Consider the following 24,758-nt stretch of genomic DNA (forward strand, 5'->3'; position numbering starts at 1 on the left):
TTTAAGAATCATAATACTGATGTTCTTTGAAGACTTCTTCCTGGGGATTATTGAACAGGAAAATCAACTGTGTCTAGCTAGTCATTAATTATCAGGCGACATCCAGTACCTCTATTGTCATCGTTAAATATACAAAGAAAGCCTAATAATAGTTGAGTAGCAACTTACTTTAGTTATGATATAAGCCTTAAATTACAGAGTTCCATCCTGTGTGATTCCCTTCAGGAGAAGTTGAAAAGATAAATGAAAATCTGTTTCTTTTTATTTCAGTTAAGTTGACCCTAAACAAAGTAAAACTAGAGCAGCATCTTACGGGTCATAAACATAGAAGTTATAAACACATGGATAATGTCTATTACATGATTTCTGTTGAATATCAATAGAAATAAAAGGTATTTTTTAAAAAAACATGTTTCTATAATTTTTGCCAAATACATAGAAGTTATTTTTTGCACAAAATAAATATATGTTAGGAATCTCAGTATATTTAGTTTGGTCTTATTTCAGAATTATTTTTTATTGTACACTTCCCCTTTCCCCAGTATTATTTAAGATTTCTAAGGATTTAAAAAAGTCCATAGTTACCAAAAACATATGTAGTCTTCACCATAAAATGGAGATTGTTTTCCTCAATATCATTTTATAATGATTTATAGAAGTTAATTTTAATTATCATGAATCATTCTTCTATTTTATTTTTCCTTAAATGCTTGTTTTCTTCATCCATTTCAGTTTTTGCCTACTGGTGTAAGAATTTGATCAATTCATGAACTAGGGTTTCAAAATTGGCTTTGTAGCAAGGAGTGTATTTTCATTTCTTTTCAAGACAGCACATTTTCTGTTGTTATTTATGTCATAAGGTTTGTGTGGCTTAATTCTGACGGTTTCTTAGCAGTAGAGTAAGCTCAAAGCTGCCGTTAGCTTTTTCATTTTTAAAATGGTACTTAGAATTTGGACAAATGGCATTAAATTACCAGGGAGTTGGCTTATATTTTCATCTAATGATGTCCTAAAGATTATAATAAAATAAGACATTTATATAGAGTTAAATAATTATTTTGACAATATTTATTGCTTGAGGGAACCAGTAAAAGTAAAAGCTCATTCCAGAAAATGTAGTTAATAAATTAGGAAAATGTGATATAAATCATATAAAGATGATTCAAGAAGTAGATAAGTAATAGCTGTTTTCTTTCAATATTACTTTGTTTCTTCTTCACTACACAAAGGCTGTATTTATTTATCTATGAGTTCCCAGCATAGTATCTAGAACACAGTAGACATTCGTTAAATATTTGCCAAAGTATAAATAAATGAATGGAAATAGACCTGAGCCTAATATTGTTTTAAAATTCCCATCATATTAACAAGGCTTGCTCCAAGTTGCAATCTAGTGCCTTGATTAAGCAAAGATATCATTATATAATGTGGTTCACTCTCTCTTCCTCAATGATTTATTATGCAGGTCATTTTTAGAATTAAATACAGATCATTAAAGAAGGCACTTTAGAGAACATTTTAGTCCATTCTCTTATTTTCTAAATGAGAAAAGAGGTCCAGGAAAGCTAAAAAAACTTTTAAGTGGACTCCAAATTGCACAGCTTGTGGGACAGCCAGGACAGAACCCTGGTCTTCTGGTTTCCAGCCCAGTTTCCTTTAATTACACCATGATAAGTGTCAGTGCCAAGAATTCTAAAATTCTGAGAGCTGGATTTCAATCTTATTTATTATAGTGTTGCTTAAGACAAATTAATATACTTCCTTGAACACTACTTTCCTCATTTAGAAAAAAGAGAGAGTAGATTTCAACAGACTTTGGAGTGGGTTATGTAACTCAATGACATACTAGTTCATTGCATACGTTATTATTGTTTATTGCTCTAAGTTACTTATTGGCATTTGATTGTTTATTTCAATATGCTTGTTATAGACTATTTTATTTATTTAATGTTCAACCTTATAGGAATACTGAAAAACTATCAAGGCATATTCTTACCTTTTATGTATAATCAAAACATTTGGCCACAGGATGTTGTCAGTAATTTGAGATACTAGTGATGAAAGAATATATTGTGTTCATAAAGACATTTAAAAACTCATTGTGCCTTCCTCCAGAATTGTAGTTAAGGCATGGACTTAGAGATGTAAGTATAAGTTACGAAAACTGGATTTATTCATTTATTCAGGTGCCTAGACTTGTAGATGACTTTTCAAAGAATTTCCTTAAGCCACCTCATTTTATACTACTCTTTAAAGCTGCTCCTTTGTTGTCATTAATGAAAGAATATGATTATATAATTAGACATCATCAGCTGTGATAGGGATTATTTTAGGCTCACACTGTATTAGCCACATTTTTGGATGTAGATACTGGACATAATTATAGGGTAACATAACATTATATTTATCCATGACTTCAAGTGAAAAATCATCCCTCACAAATGTAAACATTATAGTTCAGTAAGATTTGATGTCTAACCAAATTCATAGTTATAACTAGACTTATTCCATGGATGTTAAATGATGCTCATTAATGTGAAAAAGAAATTATTTTATTTAAGAAGCCCCTCACATTTATTGTTAACCAGGGAAATAGAAATTTCAGGAATGAATAAAAATTTAGTGTTTGTGGGTGTGGATGTTAGTTCTGTAATGTATTTTAGTAATTATAATAAAAGATCTCACTGAAACCAGTCTATTTGTTGTAAAGATGTGAGATGTCCATTCAAAACAACTTATTAGTGGGGGCAGCTGGCAAATGTTTGGGTTGAAATGCACAAGTAAACTTACAGACTTCCCATAGTTACAGGAAGAAACCTTTAGGAAATAAAACGTATTTATTGTAGTCTCCACTACTTCTTCAAATTTAGAACCAATGCTTTATTCCTTTTTGATTCTTCATGACTGGTATTTTATTTTTAAAGCCATTTTCCCAAAACTAGTTGTTTTCCTACTATGAACTTCTTCCTCTATAATCTCCCCATAGAATATATTGTGTTCATAAGGACATTTAAAATATATATAATATAATAAATATGTATATATATATACACATAATATAAATATATGAATAATGTAATATTAATATAATACATAAAACATAATTTAAGTCATTAGTTTGTTCATTTGTTTATTAACTTTAAGCTGACGGAAACTTTTGCCTGAAGAGTTTTGTCGACCTTGGTTTGTTGTTAATAGGAATCAGACTTCCCTACACAATGTGGAATAAATGCTTTGAGTGAGAGGAGCTCAACTGTGTCTGTAGTCCTCAGGCATGTTTCAGTGCCAGGATGTATTCAGCCAATAAAATGCTTATACTTACTTTGTGGAGTGCTGTGTGCTTTGGAAGTGTTTCCATCCCAAGCATTTAACTAGCAGTGATAAGACCATGGAAACTTTTAGTTACACCAACCTCCACTCCCTCTCCCTCCTCTTAGTGAGCAGACCAGCTTTTCAGTGCCAAATTTACAGGTTTGCAGTGTCCCTACTGAACTAAAAAGATACTCATAACATATACAATGCTTCTTTTGTTTATTCACCTCAACTATTTATTATCATGAGAAAAAAAAAGTCTAACAGCATCAATGGGAAAATATGTCAAATAAATATGTAGAACACTTGTTTGGGAATCTGGTGATACATATACACTTAGAAATGCTGCGCATTTATTTAGATACCACATGATCAGGTTATACCTACATTTATTTGTGCTTTAGATTCATACTGGAAATTTTCAAATGTGTATTTATCAGATCTTCTTTGTCGCATCTTAAATAGTCTGGCACCACGGTTACTGAGGTGGGATAATTCTTCCAACATGATGTCTCTGGGGATGCTGACTTTTTTGCCCAGGTGCATGCCATCTACATCTGTAAAACAACATTCATGTGTATGAAACCCCAAGGTAAGCATTTGTAAGTGCTTTGCTAAATTCCATAATTTATTGCCTGCTATGTAGTGGCTTAAATAAAGACTCTTTATTCAAATTGCTTTAGGTTGAATCCTGGCTCCCTTATTTTCTAACTGTATGATTATAGATATGTTACTTATTTTTCTAAGCCTTGGTCTCCTCATCTGTAAAGGAGGGCTAATGGTAATAATACCCACTGAATAGGGTTGATAGGATTAAATAAAATGCTTCATATAAATCACTTAGCAATGGTAACTGGCACATAGAAAGAATGACTGAAAGTTAGCTAATAACACTGTTATTATTTAGTGTTTCCAAATTTAATGAGTTTTCAAACAGCACTGCTTATAGTTGTTTTAATAAGTTTTATTTGGCACTCCACATTTTTATGTGTTGGTTTGAATTATCCCTATCACTCGAAGGCCTACCCTTCCACTCTTGCCATCCATTTCCCCATCACTGTCAAAATACCATTCATTCTGCAGCCACCACCAAGGAGCCTAGTATAAAGTAGGCAGGTGGTGAGTATTGAGTGAAGAATCCTTCCCAACCCAGCTTAAGTGCTATTTATGTGAATTCCTTCACTAAAATCTGTATTCATAATTATTCATGCCTTTTCTGTATTCCCATCACACTGAATCACAATTACTTAATTCCATTTTACTGATTTAATAGTTTGCAATTTTTGTTTTGTTTTGTTTTAATCTTTGTGTCTTCTGTGCCTTAAATATGGGAGATGTCCAGTAAATGCCTGTTATTTTTTATTTCTAGTACTGGATTTTTTTAAAACTCAAAAGAGATGAAATTTTCTCTCTACTTTCTCCTTTAATCAAGAATATATTTCTGTGTCATGCACAGAATACTCTTGCCACTGTACACTGTTGGTAAATGCACAGGAAGAAAAACTGGGTCACTAGTAAAATAAATAATTATCCTGATTGATTGGGATGACATTCTTTGACAATGGGACAAATTAACTTTAGTAGTTGGGCTTTTGGTGGTATTTAGGGATGAAACAACAGAATTACTTAAATTTTCTCCTTATTTTACTTTGGAAAAAAAATCAGTGATGTTACATGAAAAAGAGCTCCACTAATCATAAAACTAATAATATAAAGACTTCTGTTTCTGAGAAAGTGGATATACTTTCCCTATACTTCTGCTAAATACAACTAAAAATCCTGAGCATTATGTATAAAACAAACATGAGATGACTCTGAAAGATGGGGAGAAGAAGGCAACTAGCTAGGGACCTCACAACTCAAGGAACAACATGGTGGTGAATTCTCTGAGTTTTTTTTTAGCTACAAAATCCCAGACTTGGAGCTAAGATGCTAGCAAGCCAGACAGACCAAGTGCAGACAAAAAAAAAAAAAAAAAAACCAACCCTAATAAAAGACTGTTATTGGCAAAAAGACCAGGAAAGGAGCAGCCTAGAAAAAAGAAAACTTTTAGCCGATAGCCATTCTACCTCAGCAAAATACCAAAGAAAAAACTTGGTCCTACTCTCATCAACAAAAGCTAAGTGGGGAGCCTAGAATTTTACCCTTCTGAGGCTGTAAAAAGGTGCCACAATACTCCCACTGGGGTGTTGTCAGAGAAGCCAGGGAAGAAACTGGGACTTTCATTACTATTGGCCAGTAACAACCTTCCCTCCCTGCAGTGTTAGTGGAGACCATGTGGGGATTTCAAATGACCACTCCCCCCCAGGAGTAACAAAGAGTTCTTCCCCTCAAGTTTCAATGGAGGACAAGCGGGAAACCTGTATTACTACTTCCACCCGACGGTGATGAGGTGGCGCTCTCCTTTCCTGCTGAAGCAGTGTTAGACTAAGATAAATGAAAAAGAAGGCTTAAATAAGAGCAAGGGTCTTAGAACATAAAATGAAATTTTCTAAGTTCAAATAAAAAAAATCTCTTATCATACCAAGAACCAGGAAGATCTCAAACCAAATGAAAAAAAGACAGATGCCAACATGAGATGACTGAGATGTTAAGATTACACAACAAAGATTTTAAAGCAGCCATGATTAAAATGCTTCAAAGAGCAATTACAAAGCTCTTATAAACAAATGAAAAAATAGAAAGCTTCAGCAAAGAAATAAAAAGTCATGGCAACAAAATAAAAGATGTAAAGAACCAAATGGAAACTTCAGAACTGAAAATATAATAACCAAAGTAAAAGTTCAGTGGATGGAATCAGTAGCAGAATGGAGGGGAGAATGGAAAAAAAAAATCTGTGAACTGGGAGGTAGAATAATGTAAATCACCCAATAAGAACAACAGAGAAAAAAAAATAGACTAAAAAAGAAAACAAAGAAAGTCTTAGGTGTTAATTGGGCTAGAACAGAAGATACAGCATTTGTATCATTGAAGTCCCAGGAGAGGAGAAGGAAGTAGGGCTGGAAAAGTACCCAAAGAAATAATGGTTAAAAATTCCCCAAATCAGGCAAGAGACATAAATCTACAGGTTCAAGAAGCTAAGAGAATCCTATACAAGATAAATTTATAGAACTTCACAACATTATGTAATCTTCTAAAAACTAAAGCAGCCAGGAAAAATGACAACTTACCTTTAAGGAGGAAAAAAAGGAGAATGACAATGAATTTCTCACCAGAAACCATTAAAGCCAAAAGGAAGTAGCACAAAGGTACTGAAAGAAAAAGTTGTCAACCCAGAATCTGATACCCAGTTAAAATATCCTTCAGAAATAAAGGAGAAATTGAGACATCTTCAGAAGAGGGGAAACTAGGAGAATTTGTTTCCTGGAGTCCTATCCTAAACAATGGTTCAGGCAGCTATACCAAAATACAAGACTAGTGGTTTCTAAACAACAAATTTATTTCTCACAGTTCTAGAGGCTGGAAGTCTGGTGAAAGCCCCCTTCTGGGTTACACACTGATTATTTCTTGCTGTGTTCTCACATGGTGGAAGGGACAAAGTAGCTCTCTTGTACTTCTTTTATAAGGGCATTAATCTCATTCATGAGGACCCCACTGCATAACCTAATCACCATCATGTAATACCATCACAGGGGCATTAGGATTTCAGTATATGAATTTGTGGGGGACCCAAACATTTAGACCATTGCAAGAAGCTAAGGGAAGTTCTTTAAACAGAAGGGAAACAATAAAAGATGGAGCAAAGAATACAGTAAGCAACATAAGAATAAGAATGCAATAAGCTTCCCTTCTCCTCTTGAGTCTTCCAAATTATGCTTGATATTAGAAGCAAAAACTATAAAAGTCTCTTATATAACTATAAATGTATGTATAAGAAAAAGTTAAGACAATTATATTATAAACAGAGGAGGATAAAGGGACATGAAAGTAAGTAAAGTTTTCATACTTGAACTGATAAAGTAACAACATCAGTAGACTTTGAAAAGTTAGGCATATGTAATATAATTCTTAGTGCAACTACTAAAAAACCTATTACAGATAGACTTGAAATCACAAAGATAAATAGAAATGGAAATATTAAAAAATTTTAAGTATTCCATATAAAAATAGGAAAAACAAAGCAGAAATGAAAAACAGAGGCAACAAAAAATAAAGTGATAGAGTTAAGCTCTAACAATCTAACAGTTAAGCTCTAATATACCAAAGGACAAGACTAGTAGATTGAATTAAAAAATATGACCAGACTATATGATGTCTACAAAAAACTCACTTCAAATAAGTGAGTTGAAACTACAGGTAAATTGAAAGTAACAGGGTAGAAAAATATATATCAAGCAAATATTAATCAATGGAAATCAGGAGTGGTCATATTAATATCAAATAAACTGAACTCCAGAGCAAAGACAATTACCAGAGACAGAGAAGGCATTATATAATGATTAAAGTATCAATCCACCAAGATGACCTAGAAATTCTAAATGTGTATGCACCAAACAACAGCAACAACAACAAAAAGAACTAAAGAAGTGAAAGGAGAAATAGACAAATCCATAATTATAGTTGGAGACTTCAACATCCTTCTCTTAACAGGATGGAGCAACAGACAGAAAATCAGCAAGGATATAAAATAACTCAATAATACCATTAACCAGGAAGGTCTAACTGACACTTATAGAATATTTTACTGAACAACAGAATGCATGTTCTTTTCAAGTGCCCATGGAACATATACCAAGGTAGACCATATCCTGGGCCATTAAACAAACCTCAACAAATTTAAAAGAGTAAAATTGTACAGAGCATGATCTCTGATTACAATGGAATCACACCAGAAATCTGTTACAGAAAGTTAATAGGAAAATTTCCAAACATTTGTAAAGTAAACAACATACTTTTAAATAATCTATGTGTCAAAGGGGAAGTCTCAAGGGAAATAAAAAATTCACAGACCTGAATGAAAATAAAAATAGAGTATGGCAAAATTTATGGGACACAGATAATGCAGTGCAGAGAGGGACATTTATAGTACTAAATGCATACATAAAAAAAAGTCTCAAATGAATAACTTAAACTTCCACCTCAAAAACCTAGAAAAAGAAGAGCAAAATAAACCCAAAGCAAGCAGAAGGAAACAAATCATAAAGATAACAGCAGAAATTAAAAACCTGTTAAGCATGGACTTGGCTTTTGAAAGATCAATAAAATTGACAAATCTCTAGCTAGACTGACACAGACAAAAAAATAAAAGACACAAACTACCAATGTTAGGAACAAAACAAGGGATATCACCACAGACACCTCAGATAGCAAATGGATATTAAGAGAACACTATGAAAAACTTTATACATAAATTCACATAAATTTGAAAACTTAAAAAAATTCACCAATTTCTGAAAAGCACAAAGTATCCCATCTCACTCAATATGAAGTAGATAATCTCATTAATCCTATAACTATAAGGCAGCCAAATTTATAATTTTTAAATCTCCAAAAAAAAAGAAATCTTCAGAACTAGATAATTTCACTGGAGAATTCTACCAAACATTTAAAGAATTAACACCCTATGCTACATAATCTCTATCTGGAAATAGAAGATGAGAGAACAGTTCCCAATTCATTATTAAGCTAATATTACCCCAATACCAAAACCAAACAAAGACAACACATAAAAAAGAAAGCTAAAGACCAATTTTCCTCATGCATATAGAAGCAAAAATCCTTAACAAAATATTAGTAATTAGAATTAATATATAAAAAGAATTCTATGCTATGAATAAGTGTGATTTATTTCATGGATACTGGCTGGTTCAATATTCAAAAATCAATGCATTCCATCATATTAACATGCTAAAGAAGAAAAATCACACGACCATAACTTTGGGATCTAGGGCTCGGCAAAACACTGTTAAACTTGATGACACAGGCACAATTCATTAAAGGAAAATTTGATAAATTGGACTTCATCAAAGTTAAAAATTTGTACTCTGAGAAAGATTGTTATGAGGATGAAAAGACAAGCTACAGAGTGGGATACAGTATTTGCAAAACACCTATTTGACAACAAGCTAGAATATATAAAGAACTCTCAAAACTCGCCAGTAAAATGCAAACAATCCAATTAGAACATGGGCAAAAGACATGAAGAGACATATCACCAAAGAGGATGTACACATAGCAAATAAGCATACAAAAAGATGTGCAACTTCATTAGTCAATGCAAATTAAGGAAATGCAAATTAAGACTACAATGATATGGGGGCGCCTGGGTGGCTTGGTCGGTTAAGCATCCGACTTCGGCTCAGGTCATGATCTCAGGGTCCGTGAGTTCGAGCCCCGTGTCGCGCTCTGTGCTGACCGCTCAGAGCCTGGAGCCTGTTTCAGATTCTGTGTCTCCCTCTCTCTCTGCCCCTCCCCTGTTCATGCTCTGTCTCTCTCTGTCTCAAACATAAATAAACGTTAAAAATTAAAAAAAAAAAAAAAAAAAAGACTACAATGATATGTCACTACCAGAATGGCTGAAATGAAAAATAGTGACAGTTCCTAATTCTGGGGAGGGTATGGAAAAATTGGATCATTCATATATTCTTATTGGAAATGTAGAATGGTATAGCCACTCTAGAAAGTAATTTAGTAATATCTGTTGAAAAATGAACATAGAACTAACAGTAATAATGGGCATTTATCCCAATGAAATGAAAGCTCATGTTCACACAAAAACCTATGTACAAATGTTCATAGTAGCCAAATTCTTAATTAAAAACAAAACAGAAACAATCCAGATGCACCTCAATGGGTAAATGGTTAAAAACACTGCAGTCCATTCATACCATGGTACTCAGCAATAAAAAGAAACAAACTATTGAAACATACATAACTGTAGAAAATTATAGTAAGTGAAAAAAGCCAATCTTCAAAGGTTACATACTGTATATACACATATGGTGTCTATATAATTTATCTAGTATTCTTGAAATGAAACAATAGAGAGAAATAAGGAGTAGATTAGTGATTGGTCAGAGTCTCTTAACTGTATTAATGACAATATTCTAGTTGTGACAGTGTATTATAGCTTTGCAAGACGTTACCTTGGGAGAAATTGAGAAAAGTTACATGATGGGAGAACTTTGTATATTTGCATATGAACTACAATTTTCTCAAGAAAAAAAAAAAGAAAAAAAAAAAAAAAGAAAGAAAGCTACCAAGCTATGAAAAGACACGAATAATCCTTAAGTAAAAATTGCTGTAAAGTCTGTAAAAGCTACACACTGTCTGATTCCAACTATATGACATTCTGGAAAGGGCAGAACTTCAGAAGACTGGAAGAACAGAGCAAAGTAAATGATGGTGTTTTATAACAGTTTCCTAGAATTTGTTTGCCAGCCCTGCTGAGTTCTACAGGGAATATTCACCTTCATTTATTTACAAGTGTTCGGAATCTTTGTTACTGTGTGCTTGGAACATGGAAAGAGAAGCTGGGTTAATTTTCAGTGTATTTTTCAGTATACATATACATACATATGCATAGTATATATTGAATATATATATTCACTCATATATATTCTATATATTCTAGAGGGAGTGACAGGGTGGGCTGTTTCAACTTTTTGTTTCTATAATCAAAACAGCAATTCCCTTTAGATCACAAAAGACACAAGAAACAGTATTGCTTATACTAACATAGTGCAATCACTATGGGAGGGGGGAATTGCCTTTAAATGCTTCTCAAAACAATTTAATTAGCAATGAGAGAGACAGAGAGAGAATGAAATAATAACACAAAAAATTGAAATCCACAGATTTTTTTCCATTAACCTTTTCCAGAAATACATATTCCACATAATATAATTATATATTCCAAATAATGTTTTTAAACAAATTTCAGTTTTTCTGAAAAACTTTCAATGGGACATTTTCAGGAAATGAAAAATGCCCCAAGGCAGGCAGCCACTAGAAAATGCAGAGATGACAATCTTCATAGTAATGGAATCTTTCTCCTTACAATTAAGACCACAAGGCTTTTCCATAAAGAAACCAAAACAGAAATGCAACTTTTTTCTTCCTCCTCATTTCTGTTACTGATTTGTGTCATTACAAACAGTTAAATAAAAATAGAGGTGTTAGGATAAAGGACTGACTTATTATTACCTTCTGTACCTTCTAAAATTTCAATCTACGGCATAAGTCTAATTTTGTGACTCCAGACACAAATTTGAGAAAATGTTTTTTATCTTGTTTCCCTTTTCCTAATGGCCCCTAATATTAGCTGATACCACCAACCTTTCTGAAATAGCCACATGACATAATTAGATTCCATCCTGCTGGCCTCTGTATTTGATGGTAGTCTTCTAGGGTGGCTTTGACAGGAGTTGATCCGCTTTGTGATTGATTCAGAAACAAGTATGTGACCTGACTCAGGCCAATGAGAGTAAATATCAGGACTTGTCTCTGTAAATATGCCAAGGATGCTTTCTGTATCCTGCTGCATGAAAACATGGAAGTATATCATCCAGGAAACTTTTGGCAGGTACATGGTAGAGTATTGAGCCATGCTTGGGATGAAGCTCATCCCAAGGAAATCAAAACAAAGACAGAGAAACGGGAGAATCCTTGGTGGCATACTTGAGTTGCTAGATGAAGAAGCTCTACCAGATCACCTCTGAACTTTTCAGATATGTGAGCCATAAATTACCTTTATTGTTTAAGCTAGTTGGCTTCTGACTAAGAACCTGCTGGTGTAGTTATTCTCTCTAGATTTTCACCTCACTGATGTAGGTCCAAAAAGTGTGTTAGGATTGGGGTCATAAGGATGAGTGAATAAGGCCAGCCAGAGAGCCCAGAAGTGGGGGCCTCAAAGAGGAAAGAGAGCAGAGAGCAGAGCTATAACAAAAATGGATATACCCTGGCCACAGACTCATCTGGTTTCTAAGAAACATTCACTCCTTTTTAGCAAAGCACTAGAACCATCATTCAAGCTGCTACAAGGAATAGATGCTCAGTAAGAGCCACGAGGAACTTTCAGGGTCAGGGTGTACAAAGAAATAACCAGCTGATACAGTCTGTTATTACTAGCAAATTTATACCATGAGAGAGGGGAAGTAAGAGACAAAAAGGAAAAAGGAGAGAAGGCACACAAAATAATAGCCCAACCTCTTATTCTTTATGCTCCATTACACTTCCTCTAAGTCTACATTTTCTCCCTTTGAGAACCCATCTGTGACTTTGAGTGACCATCTGACAATATTAAGGATCTCTGGAGCCAGAAGTACTAGGTGATAAGTCAGTGCTACAGCAAGCTTGTATGTGGCTCAGAAGAATCAAATGATAAACTTTCAAGAATTCTGTGAGCCAGTAGTTAACTTCAACGAACACAACCATATTAAAATTTATATAAATAGTATTTAGATAAAGTATATTTAAAACAAAGCAATAAATACTCAAAAAGTATTACTTTCTACTACTTTTTGCCTTTGTCTTTTACTGCTTTTTGCTATTATCTGTGCTCCTGATGTTATTTATATCTATTTGTATGTGAATAGTGGAAATACTATATAATGTATTACTGCACATCTTTTTCTAATTCTGCATTCAACGTTTTCTTGATGGTAGCTTGAAATTGGCCATGGTGGGAATATTTATACCATAGAAATTGGCAAACTCTACAAACCAAGGCATTCTACCCCCTAAAGAACCAGTTTTTAAATATTTACTAACAAAGACCTAGATAAAGGAATATGTTAAGTCAACACATTCTGCATAAAGAAACAATGAAAGGCATATCTAAATTCTCCAAGGTTTTCTTCCCTTCCCTTCCAATAGCTAAATTTATTAGGTAAATGGAGCAGGAGTTCCAGACCGTCTGTGAGTTGGGGAATCTAATATATGAACACTTTCATTACTGAAACTTTCAGAGTGAAGAATACTGTCAACTGAGCACACAGAATTCAAGTTCAGCTGTTCTCTGCCCTTTATCGCAAACCCGTCTGCAGGGTCTTAACAGTGTGTTTAATCTGGATGCCTGATAAATGATATAACTTGTTCAGGATACATATCTTTGCCCTGATGGATTAGAAGGTTGTCTTTGTGACATTAAATCATCTATTGAAAATAATATTACTAGGCATACTTTCCTATTGATGTCATTTATAATCATCCAGAATTTTCCCTTTATTCTTTAAAGATTTTATAGGATTTGAAATATAGTATTTTGCTACTATCTCAATTATTTATGAATAGTTGATTATTTAATTATAATTTGATATAGATACATAACTGGAGGTTCTTCACCATAATCAAATTAATTTCCACAAAAATCCTACAAGTTTTAATCTGCTAGAAATATTAAATAATTGTTACTAATATTCTTCCTCAGTAGTGTCCTCAAATGTAAAATATTTTGTGGTTAAATTAAGATCCAAAATCTTACATTAAAAAGTTCAAATATTTTGGGGCACCTGGGTGGTTCAGTCAGTTATGCATCCGACTCTTGATTTCAGCTCTGGTCATGATCTCACTGTTCCTGGGATTGAGCCCCAAATTGAGCTCTGTGCTGACAGTGCAGAGCCTGCTAGGGATTCTCTCGCTCTCTTCTTCTCTCTTTGCCCCTCCCCTACTTGCGGGTGCACACGCGCTCTCTCTCTCTCTCAAAATAAACATTTTTTATAAGTTCAAATATTTGGTTTTTGAGTATACTCTCCTACTTTTCATACTGAGGAGCTCCATTACTGTGAGTATTAGAAACCAAATGGAAAATTGCATTTTATTGAGAGAATATGTAATCTTCGAAAACATGAACAGTTCCTTTTTCAAACCTTCTGTCAGTGCATGGTCTTATGAACAAAACTGGACTTCAGTTCCTCCAAAGGGAAACATTCTTTTTTTTCCACATTTATTTCATAGGTTGACATTCTGAAACTTCATCAACAATGATGGATTGTGCACAGGTAGTCCTACATATTTAAGACGAAATTTTGATCATACCAAAAGCTACATATTTAGTTAGACCCATGAATCTAGTTCATAGTCTATAAAGATACCACTTATACATAATTGTAGTAAGACAAAAGATCTTTTAAAAATCTACTTCCCCACGATTCCCTGGCAGTTGCCATTCTGGTGGAATAGACAAAAAGAGTGGAGGGAAGTTAATGGAAATTGACTTGCCTTAGGGTGGTCCTATTGATTTACTAAGAAGCCTGAGGCCATACATTTTCTCTGCACTTGTACAGGTCTCTTCTGACTGCTTATAGATGGCCTGTTTTAATTGAATATAGTCCGTAAAATATACTTTATTTTAAAATGTAACAACCATATATACATATTACATGAAAGATAATAGTCCAGACTGTGATTTTGAATAATGCTGGAAAAGTCTACAATTGATAATGTCAGTAATAATTTTCTTTACATTAAAAAGTTGATTTTTAAAACCTCTGAGATTCTTTACTTTCCTATTTTATATCTCTTTGCCTTGATTTGAGTTCTAAGACTATTTTGTAAAGTTTTCAAAAACTTGCCATTAAAATATTATTGTTTAATAACTATAAATTTATAAACATTTAAGGAATGAGATTACCAATGTATTGAATTCTACAATTTGAATTATGCAACCATTTAGGACTGTTTATGAGATGTACTTGTAAAGCATTTTAGAATGAAAAAGACAGGAAGGAATTATGGCTGGATTTATTCACTGTGATTTCAACTTGGGTATTAGCTAAAATTTAGCCTAGCTCTCTGCAGCCACTTCTCTGAAGGGTCTTATTAGAAAATTAAGAACCTATGGCATGCTCAGAAAATCTATGAATTTACAAGATGTTACTGCACACCACTTTTCAAAATAAAACATGCTTTTTTTCTTGGAGTTTTGGAATGCTAATGTCAAAACTGAAACCAAAGAAAACTAATAAACTTGTACACTGAAGCATTAGGTTAAAATCTTTTTCTCCCACATACTTTTTGTATTTTGTCTCTGGTATTTAAGGCCTTCTTGGTGTCCTTATTTTGACACTGATGACTTGGTTAATTACAGTTTAAGATAGGCTGATACAGGAAAAACAAAAAGAATCTTCACAGTCTTCCATCTGAATTTATAGATTTTATACTCTGTACTTTTCAAAGTGCCCTTACAATTTATGTCAATATTATCATCGTCTTTGTTATTGGTGGAGAAACTCAAACACACTGATGTTTGACTTTGGCACAAAGTTCAGTAAATTAGAATCATGGAATTTTAGAATTAGATGTATTGGTTGGGGCGTCTGGATGGCTCAGTTGGTTGAGTGTCCGACTCTTGATTTCAGCTCAGGTCATGATCTCAGAGTTGTGGGATCAAGCCCCACATCAGGCTCTGTGCTGACAGACCCTGCTTGGGGTTATCTCTCTCCCTTTGTCTCTGCCCCGTCCCCCCACTCTCTCTCACTCTCTCTCTCTCAAAATAAATGAATAAAAGCTAAAAGAAAAGAATTAAATGTATCAGCAAATCCAACCTCCTCATGTTCAGATGAGGAATCCGATGGCTAGTCTGGAACCCAGGGCTCCTGGTACCCTATCAACAACAGCACTCCCTTTAGAACCTGGGCTTCCTGTTTTCAGACCACAAAGCTAAACTCTTTTCCTGAAGTCACCAAAACAGTCTGTTCAGTCCTCTTTTGTGTGCCGGGAAAAGCTATTCACCAATCATGAGGGGAAAAATAAAGAACATAAACAGAAAACATACCAAAAAAGCCTTCACAGCACCCCAGTGAAAAAACTGTAGGGTGACTGAAGCAGCCTTCTGAGGCACTGTGGTCTTCCCTGTTTCTGAAGTTCTTCTGAACTGTCTGTTATATCTGTGTGTAAGACCAGGGCACAGCATATGCACAGTTCTGCTTATGGCTATTTTAATTACAATTCTTTCCCCACGCCTCCTCCCACTTCTGGTCAGATGCCAGTTATTCTAGAGAGTCTCCCCTTCTTTTATTCTTATCCCCCCTCCTCTTTTCTCTGTCAACTTATTACTCCCTTATTACTCACAACTCATTTTATGCTTCCCTATCTCTCTTTCTCCTCTCCAGTAGTCAAGTCTCAACTGAGTTTCTGAGTGAGAGAAAAACATGATTTATACTGAAGAATATTGACCAATTAGGGATAAACAGCACAGGGCTGGTGTCCGTGAAACTTTTATAAGCCAAGTTTTCTTTCCCCCACAACTAATTCATGCACAGATAATGGCAAAATATTTTTGCGTTTTTGTCTGTCTTTTAGAATAGCACTTGTTAGATGGCAGCAGCATGGCTCTTCATACTCCTGTAAGAAGCACAGAAGTTTTGTATCACAGCAGTAACACAAGACTACTACCGCTGTCAACTCTACTCCTTCTAACATTGATGATGATGGTCATGATATAATGATAAGGATGGTCAATGTGAAAGTACACAGCCTTAGTGTCAGGGAATACTCTCTATTAATTATTTGTTGGGAGTGTGGTAGATTTGCTGCTCATGCATAATTTGACACCACAAATGTAATGGATTTATACTGAGTAAAAATTTAGGGCATAATCAGTAGAGGCTGGAAGCTATCTACATTTTTACTTCTTCTACCCAGTTCTATGTATTTTAGTCTACAGGGATAGGATTGCTCATCAATTCTTTGAGGTTGATTCTTCTTCAGATGAAATGAGTACTCTGATATAAAACTCTCCTTATTTGATTCTTACATTTTTCTACTGTTTTAATCTCAAAGGCTCACTAGCTATAGTCTCTCCCAGACAACAAGAACTGGAGTGAACTTCCAGTTCATGATAAAAGACAACACATTTAGTCATCTCATTGCCGCGTTTCATTCTCTTCCAGGCTAAATGTTTTTGAAAAGTGATGTAAAAAAATAAAGAAGTTATAACACACAACAGAAAAAAGTCCTGATGCACAAGGGGAAAAGGAGGTGGGAGAAGGACTTGAAAATATCCTTCTCTGTTCAGTTTTATAAAGGAAAATGCAATCCAAGTTTGATTTACTTAGTCTTATTATTAAGATAAAAACAGTTGAATGTTCTATCTTAAATTATCCAGATTTTTACTGCTGTGATGTATTTGAAAATTTGGAGGATTATTCCCAAGAAGGCTTCTCGGCAGTCTATGTCGCATCTCTGCATCCAGGATATTTTCCTAGCTCCAGATCTCTAGATGCTGTATCATATACAAATAGTAAAGTTCCACATAAGATATCAGAGGAAATAAGAGAGGAAATAAAATAGGGAAATTATTTAAGCTATTTCTTAACGTACTACAGCTATTTTATCTGAGATGAGTTAGGAAAGTCTGTGATCATCCTGTGTTATCTGGATACTTGACCTCCAAACAAAGGCAGAGCATGTGACTCCACTTAAGGGGGCTGGAAATCTACCCGTGACTTGGGAGGAGGCTTCCACAGACTTTTCATGGCCAGGACCTACTGGTGGTAAGATAATAGTTTTGAGGGTCTTTTCCCCTTGAGATATAGTTGTATTTTTTCTTTATATTTCATAAACATAAAAGTTATGTTGTAAGAAAAAGAAAAAGATATTCTTACCCTTGTAGGTCTATGGCAGGACTAACATAGAGTAGAATCCAACACATGATTTAAACTGGGAATACATTAAATGGATCAATTGATTAATTATTGTGCTGCAATTAGAAAATAACTTATCTCAGCTAGTTGTAAGGTAAATAATTTATTCTCAAATTCAAGTGTTCACCCCTTTTTCCTTATTGATCAGGAAAACTATAAAAACAATTTCAAGTAAATTACCTGAGGCAGGAAATATAAAGAAGCACAAAAATTTAAAAGGAGTATGAGTTTTTGAACTGAACTGATACAAGTTCAGTTCTGGAATCTGGTTCAGAATTATTCTCACTGTATTCCAAGCTAGTCTAACATCATAGTAAAACTAAATTGAATCCAGTATGGTAATTTTGTATTGCAAAAGATAGAAAATGAAACTTAACAAGACTGTTTAGATACGACACTGTGTGGGGAGGGGAGTTCAAAAACAATCTTTGATTCTATTCAGTGTGAGTTATGGAAGGTAAAATATGAAAACACTATACTTACCCCTGTACCCAGCTGCCCTCACCAGATATCATGCCTTTGGGTCTCGATAGTGTTCAGGTGAAAGTTTACATTCCTTATCAATGGAGGGGAAATAAGGAGGCATTCTGAAAACCCCATAGATATATCTGGAATGGCTCAAATCAGCCCTTAAAAACCTCTGAATACTTTACCTATTCACTTTTAATTGATACTATCCTTTGCTCATAAAGTTGAATTTCCTTTATAATAATCAAAATGCAATGTATAAAGAATTGCTTTCCAGAGTTATTTGCTAGAACTTAAGGAAAAGGAGAGTAGAATATCATCTTGTATCTAATTTATATTAAATTTTGGGGGGCCATATGCTTTGAGACTACATAAACTTTACATTTCCTTAAAAATTATAAATAAAATTAGATTTCTACAGAAAAATGTCTTAGTAAACCAATTACTAAATATGAAGACTGGTTTCAGAGTTGGAGAAATTCACAACATGGATTCCAACTTAAAAGCTTTCATACAAAAAAGATAATAGAATATATTTTGAATGTTTTATGCAGTATAAGGTGAAAGAAATCAAGATATGTCATGCAAGTTGGACCATCAAGATAAATATGAGACCTGGCCAAAAAAAGGAATTGAGAGGGATATTAATTTATAATGTGAAATGTGAAAGGCAAGCCAAACAGAATGTACATCAGCTGTCAGATTGCTTCATTCCTTTAGAGCAGTTGTTCATCTGAAAATAGCTTTCAAATGAGAAAGGATGACTACAAAAGGATTAGTTACCATAGGCTTTTCTACACCCCCTAGAGCTCCAGGTTTGTTATGACAGAATAGCAAGGATTTAAAGGAAGTAAACTATAGAATATTAAATAACATCAGGAAGGATCTATGTTAATGGTGAGCTATGTTAATGCTACAAAGGATTTTTATTGATACCATTTCCATGGATTTCCTTCATGATGGCTGATGCTTGCTGTTTTCTCTGCTTCACCATGGTATTATGTGAAAGCATGGTTTTTTGTTCCCTATAGAAAATAAAGGAACATTATTGAAACATCGTGAAGAACTTGTCTAGAGTGTTTTATAATCATCCTTTTGAAAGACAGCATCTTTGTTCTGTATTAGGAATTTATCATTGCTTCCTACTGAGTGACTTTAATATGTATTCTCTATCTAGTGACAGAGCATGTTACTCATTGACAGGCAAAGTTACACTGTACAGAGGATAATACTCAGAGTTTCAGGCCCAGTCTTATCTATACACTTGTACAATGGTCACCAGGCAATGAGAAACAATGAGAGAGCTGCCTCCTTTCCCCTCCCTCTCTCTTTTCCACAGTTTATTTTAATTTGTCATTATTTCCTTATTGGCCTTCACTTGTACCAGCATCACAGTACATCAATTCCAGCAAACTGTAAGAATGAAGAAAGGACACTAGATTAAACCAGGACACTTTGGTGGTGACATTTTCATATTGACATCAACAGCTGCCCTTTAAAGCAAAGAATGCCCATTTATGAGTCACAACTCTGAACCTCCTTGGACAACTGACTAATAAAACATTTTAGGAAACAATATACTCACCTTGTTCTTAGACTGTGCTTTTCAGCAGGGTTGAATCCCAATTTGTGGAGGAAAGAGTGGAGATGGAGTATGGATGGCACTTGGGCCCGATGGTTTTTATCCCTGAGCCTGGGACGGCATGGTCCCTAGCTCTGACTCAAACTGGGGACTGAGCCTTTCTGAAGAGACTGGCATCCAGCTGACATCAACTGACTATATATAGCACCAAATACTTCAGCTACTCATATCTTCCTGGCGAAAGGGAGGAACAGAAAAAGATTAGGTTTTCTCCATTGTGCTTCTAGTTTGAGAGATGGTTGAATGAACATACAGAAAGTTTTTATGGAGCACCTTCTCTTTGAGAAGATAGTAGCCAAAAGGGATTTTGAAAACTTTTTTGACATGTAGATCTCATGCTACCTCTTAATTGAGGCAGCAAGAGACACATAACATGAATGAGAACAGAATGATAGATCATTAACTATTAAAATGAAAGTGTGGACAATAATAGCTACAGAGTTTCAAGAATAAAGAAAGCAATGTGGAGCGGAGTCATCCCTTAAGCAGGAGTGAGAACAGATGCTGGGTTCAGAAAAATGGGTAATATTTGAATGCTGAGGCAGGTGAGCACTTTGAAATGGTGTGAAAGTTGAACCATGAAGCTATTTGAGTAAAAGCTTAGACTCATAACTGGGTCACACTTTTTGAAGAAACCCTGTGAGGAACAGTGCCTACAAAGTTGACTAATCTTTGCAAGGTCTGGAGTCAAGGAATCCTGTTTGGGAGAATGACAGGATAACAAATTTTGAAGGTGGGCCTTGTTGGCCTCCTTGTTGGTCTTTGAACACAGAAGAAGCATGTTCCCATTTCTGGGCTTTTGCTTTTGCTATTTCCTGCTTGCTGTAACATGCCCTTCGTCTATGCACATGGCTCACTCTGTCATGCAATCAGGACTTTGCTCAACTATTGATTCTTTACAAAGTTCTTCCCCAGTCCCCATGTCTAAAATATCACATGGTGCCACTCTCTGTTCCCCTAATTCGGCTTCATTTTTCTTTATATTTTTGTATTAAAATTAAAGTCGAATGGAAGTGAAAGAAAAACCCCTAAAACAGAAATTTTAAAAAGATGGAAGTTTGTTTTTCCCCACATGTAAACTTAGTCCAGAGGTGATCATCTAGGATTAATGTGATTGACATAATCAACAAGGGCTCAATCATCTTCTAATTTTTTGCTCCGTTTTCCCTAAAATGCAGGTCCTTTGGGCCTATGTGGCTGCTTCAGCTCTAGCCAGCATGTTCATATTTCTGTTAGCAGAAAAAGGAAAAAGTAATGAGAAAGGCACACTATCTCTTCTTTGGAACATGTCCTGATGTTGCTCAGATCTCTTTTGCTTATATCCATCTATCCAGAACTTAGTCAAATAGCCATACAGAGAACTTCAAGAGAAGTTGGGAAATGTAGATTTTCTTCTGTGTGGCCATTTGCCTGGCTAAAATGTAGAGGTTAACTTACTGACAAGGGAGATAAATGGTTATAATATCAACTCTCAAATTTTGACACTAGAACATGTCAACATTATTTTATCTATCTAGTGTCTCTTTTTCCTACCAAAAATACAAGGAACTCCATAAGGGCTTGGGCATCAAGAATTGTGTCTAGTGTGTGGCAGGCACTCAATATTCATTGAATGTATGAAAAAATGAGTGGGCTGGAGATTAATTGTGGAATGCATTAAAGGTTTGGCATGATTTTGGAATTCCCTTCCTGTTATGTCAAACACTTGGGGAAAAAATAGAATTGTAATACACGAACAGTCACTTGAATATATGATGGTGGCCATGTACGAAAGAAATTGTTTTGTATGAGATTGAAATAGGTTATACATTTTGGTGACTGAGCATGGGATCGATGGTTCAAGGTAGTAGGTAGTAGACTTAAGCTGACCTATTGCAATTGCTTCTAAGCAAATGTTTGTATTGAAGATTTTAATTAGACACCAATGAGAAACCATTTTGCTGGAGCCAAATCAATTTAAATTCCCTCCTAAGATTCTCCAATTGCCCTTAAATTCCTAGCTTTGGCATTTATTATAGTATGCTATTAGTTAAGTCTCTTAAACTCTTAGTTTTCTTATCTGTAAAACGGGGATTACAGTTTCTACCACATTGTGTCATGAACATTTTACATGTAACAACAATTTCAGAAACTTCTGATACTTAATAAAAGTTTAATGAATGTTAATTTTTGTCTTTTACTATTATTATTCCTGCAATATGAAAGGATTAGAATAATCAACTGCATTATTCAGTAAAAAAGAATATATTCAGAAAGCCCCAGTTTTCCTATTTGGTCACCTTAATATGCTTCCAATTTTCTGTTATGTGGTTCTACAGGTTGAACTGGTGTCCTCAGTAGATAATAATTGTTATGTTAATTTTGGCTTCCAAAATGAAAAATTTTAACAATTTTTAAAGTTTTAAAGAATATAATGACTTACTTACTTATTTTTGTTTATTTTCCAATTATACTTAACATTGTTTTGCCTTATTTTTAAAGCTCATTTATACATATCTTTGACAGCTTTCTGGTGTCTGAGTTATTGCTTGTTCTCAAAAGAAGAAAGAACAAATCACTGGTATTGTAACTTTTAGGCAGTGTATGCTATCCATGTGCCCCTTGGCAAGGCTAAATTTTAAAAAAGGACATTAAGGGTTATATTAAAGCATTTTAATATGGTCCATTCTGAAAGCCAATGCATTTAAATTTTAAATTGAGTCATAATGTCATCTGCACAGAGATCTGGCTCTAGATTAAACTTCCCTCAAATTTGTCATATTGTGATCTCCCTTTGTCCTCAACTCCAACTTTTCCATTCCCAAGACCCAGGACTGTCCCCTTGCCACACATACACACACACACACACACACACACACACCGTATACTAAAAAATGATCTCTCCTACCCTCAGGATCTCCGTACTTACACTTGCCTTGCCCTACTAATTATTCTTGTCTTTGATGCTTCTTCCTAACCCTAACATAAGCAGAGTAGACTTTAAGTTTCCCTCAATGCCCTAAGTATTTTAGATTAATTGGAGCTAACAATGACAGATGAGATCTTTTCTTGTAAGCAAAATAATGGGATCCTAATGGTAGAGTCTGGTACCTTGGGAGACTAGTGAGGAAGAAGTTTTTGGCAGAACTTCTTAATGCCCCTGTAATCAAACTATTTCTTTTGCTTGGGCTTCCAGTTGTGTTTCCAACTCCTTCACCACTTGCTAAAAGAGAAAAAGAGATTAAATAAGGTGAGTTTCACTGCCAATATACCACCTAACAAAAATTCACACCATGAAGACCCATGAAAGGCAACCTTATTTAGCCAGTGCAGTAAACATGAGCCCTTTAGCCAAGTGGTAAACAAGGTCTACATTGATCTTCCTCTCACTGAACACTTGTTTTTTAGTTCTGTGTTTCTCCTTGTCCCATTTTCAGTCTATATTAGGTGACTGTGGGCAGTTAGAGATTAGGGCAGGATCCGGGGGTGCCCAGGATGTGAGAACTGTCTGCTAGATGGGCAGACAACATATCACCATTATTGAGGTTCTGGTTGGATGCACACATAACCCAAAAAGGGCAGCTGCCAGGCTAGTGTTTAAATGACAAATCCAATAGGATGATCAGTTATTTACCAGCCTTTAGGGCATCATATATGGTGCTAACCCTCAGAAGAAAGAAAAGATAACAAATGTATAAAAACTTACAGCTGGTAGGGCCATCTATGGGCGCGTGTGTTTTGGTTTGTGCGAAAGGCTTATCCATTCTCGATGGCTAACTGGTTTGCCATATTTTCACAGTTTCTACTTTCTTACATCCAGGAAGGTCCAGCTTGCAATCAGTCTTATTACCCAACCACAGCAAGGGCAGAATAGTTGTAAGCAGTGCTGTGCTGATCACCCCACTGGCCAAGGTGAGACAGTACAAGACAAACAGATGAGTTTGCAATTGGTCTCACTGTAGTATAGGCTTGAGGGCATTTACAGTATTTAAGCAGAACTATTACAGCCACCATTTAGTTAATATTTGCTAGGCATTGCTCCTGTTTTACAGATGAGGAAATGGACATTCTGAGAGATTAAGTAAAATCCCCCACGCAACACCATCTTTGTAAATTATAGAGATGGGATTAAAAATTTGTTCTGTCTGAGCCACAGGCTTCTGTATTTTCACTATACTGTGCAGAAATCTCTGTCTTCCTAAGATAGAGGAAGATATCTCTGTGTGGATATCCTCATAACAAAAATAAAGAAGCAGAGTTGAAAATTGTCAGATTAATTATTTCAATGTGCTCCTTATTGATTCCTTTTAGAATGTAGCATCCCAACACTAGGTTTATTTTGGCTGGGGTACTTTTTACTTGTAACATTTGTGGCTCTTTTCCAACTCATGTTTTTCTCATTTGCAAACTTGTACAGTTCCTCATGGTGTCTGTTCTCAGGGTGCTTTCCTTTCCTTCAGCTGTGCAAATACTAAAGTTATTAAAATGCTGAACATAAACAAATGGAAACATGTGCCATTTGCTGTGTAGACCTCTCCTTCCTTTCCTGGCCAGTAAACCACACACTCAAACACACCACCTTCAGGGCCAAAAATAAGAATCAAATCCACCTCTATCAAAATAGTCCATTTATAGGCAAACCAGTGTTTTACCTGTCTTCCTCCGAAAATTTATTTCTTTTGCTTAAGCATTTCCTTCTAGGTTCTTAAATTAAGACTTAAGGTAAACTGGGGTGAAAAGGAGAGTTAAACAGAACCCGATGACCAGCTTGT

The 24,758-nt window shown here is 34.9% G+C and overlaps 1 protein-coding gene across 2 annotated transcripts in view; it reads right to left on the minus strand.

Moving 5' to 3' along the window:
* Window positions 1-20,115, minus strand: part of MYOZ2 (myozenin 2) — a 41,005-nt gene extending 20,890 nt beyond the window's left edge. The window contains exons 1-3 of one of the 2 annotated variants that reach the window (XM_045468946.1): window positions 19,951-20,115; window positions 19,302-19,390; window positions 3,700-3,869 (exon numbers count right to left, since the gene is read on the minus strand). In XM_045468946.1, coding sequence (XP_045324902.1) covers window positions 3,700-3,869; window positions 19,302-19,377 — 246 coding nt within the window. In that variant the 5' untranslated portion in view covers window positions 19,378-19,390; window positions 19,951-20,115. Of the gene's footprint in view, window positions 1-3,699; window positions 3,870-17,858; window positions 17,914-19,301; window positions 19,391-19,950 lie in introns of those variants that run through there. The other variant, XM_045468956.1, reaches the window with a different exon arrangement.
* Between the last annotated feature and the right edge of the window lie 4,643 nt (window positions 20,116-24,758).

Source organism: Leopardus geoffroyi, chromosome B1 (assembly GCF_018350155.1).
Source record: "Leopardus geoffroyi isolate Oge1 chromosome B1, O.geoffroyi_Oge1_pat1.0, whole genome shotgun sequence".
Classification (NCBI taxonomy): Eukaryota; Metazoa; Chordata; class Mammalia; order Carnivora; family Felidae; genus Leopardus; species Leopardus geoffroyi.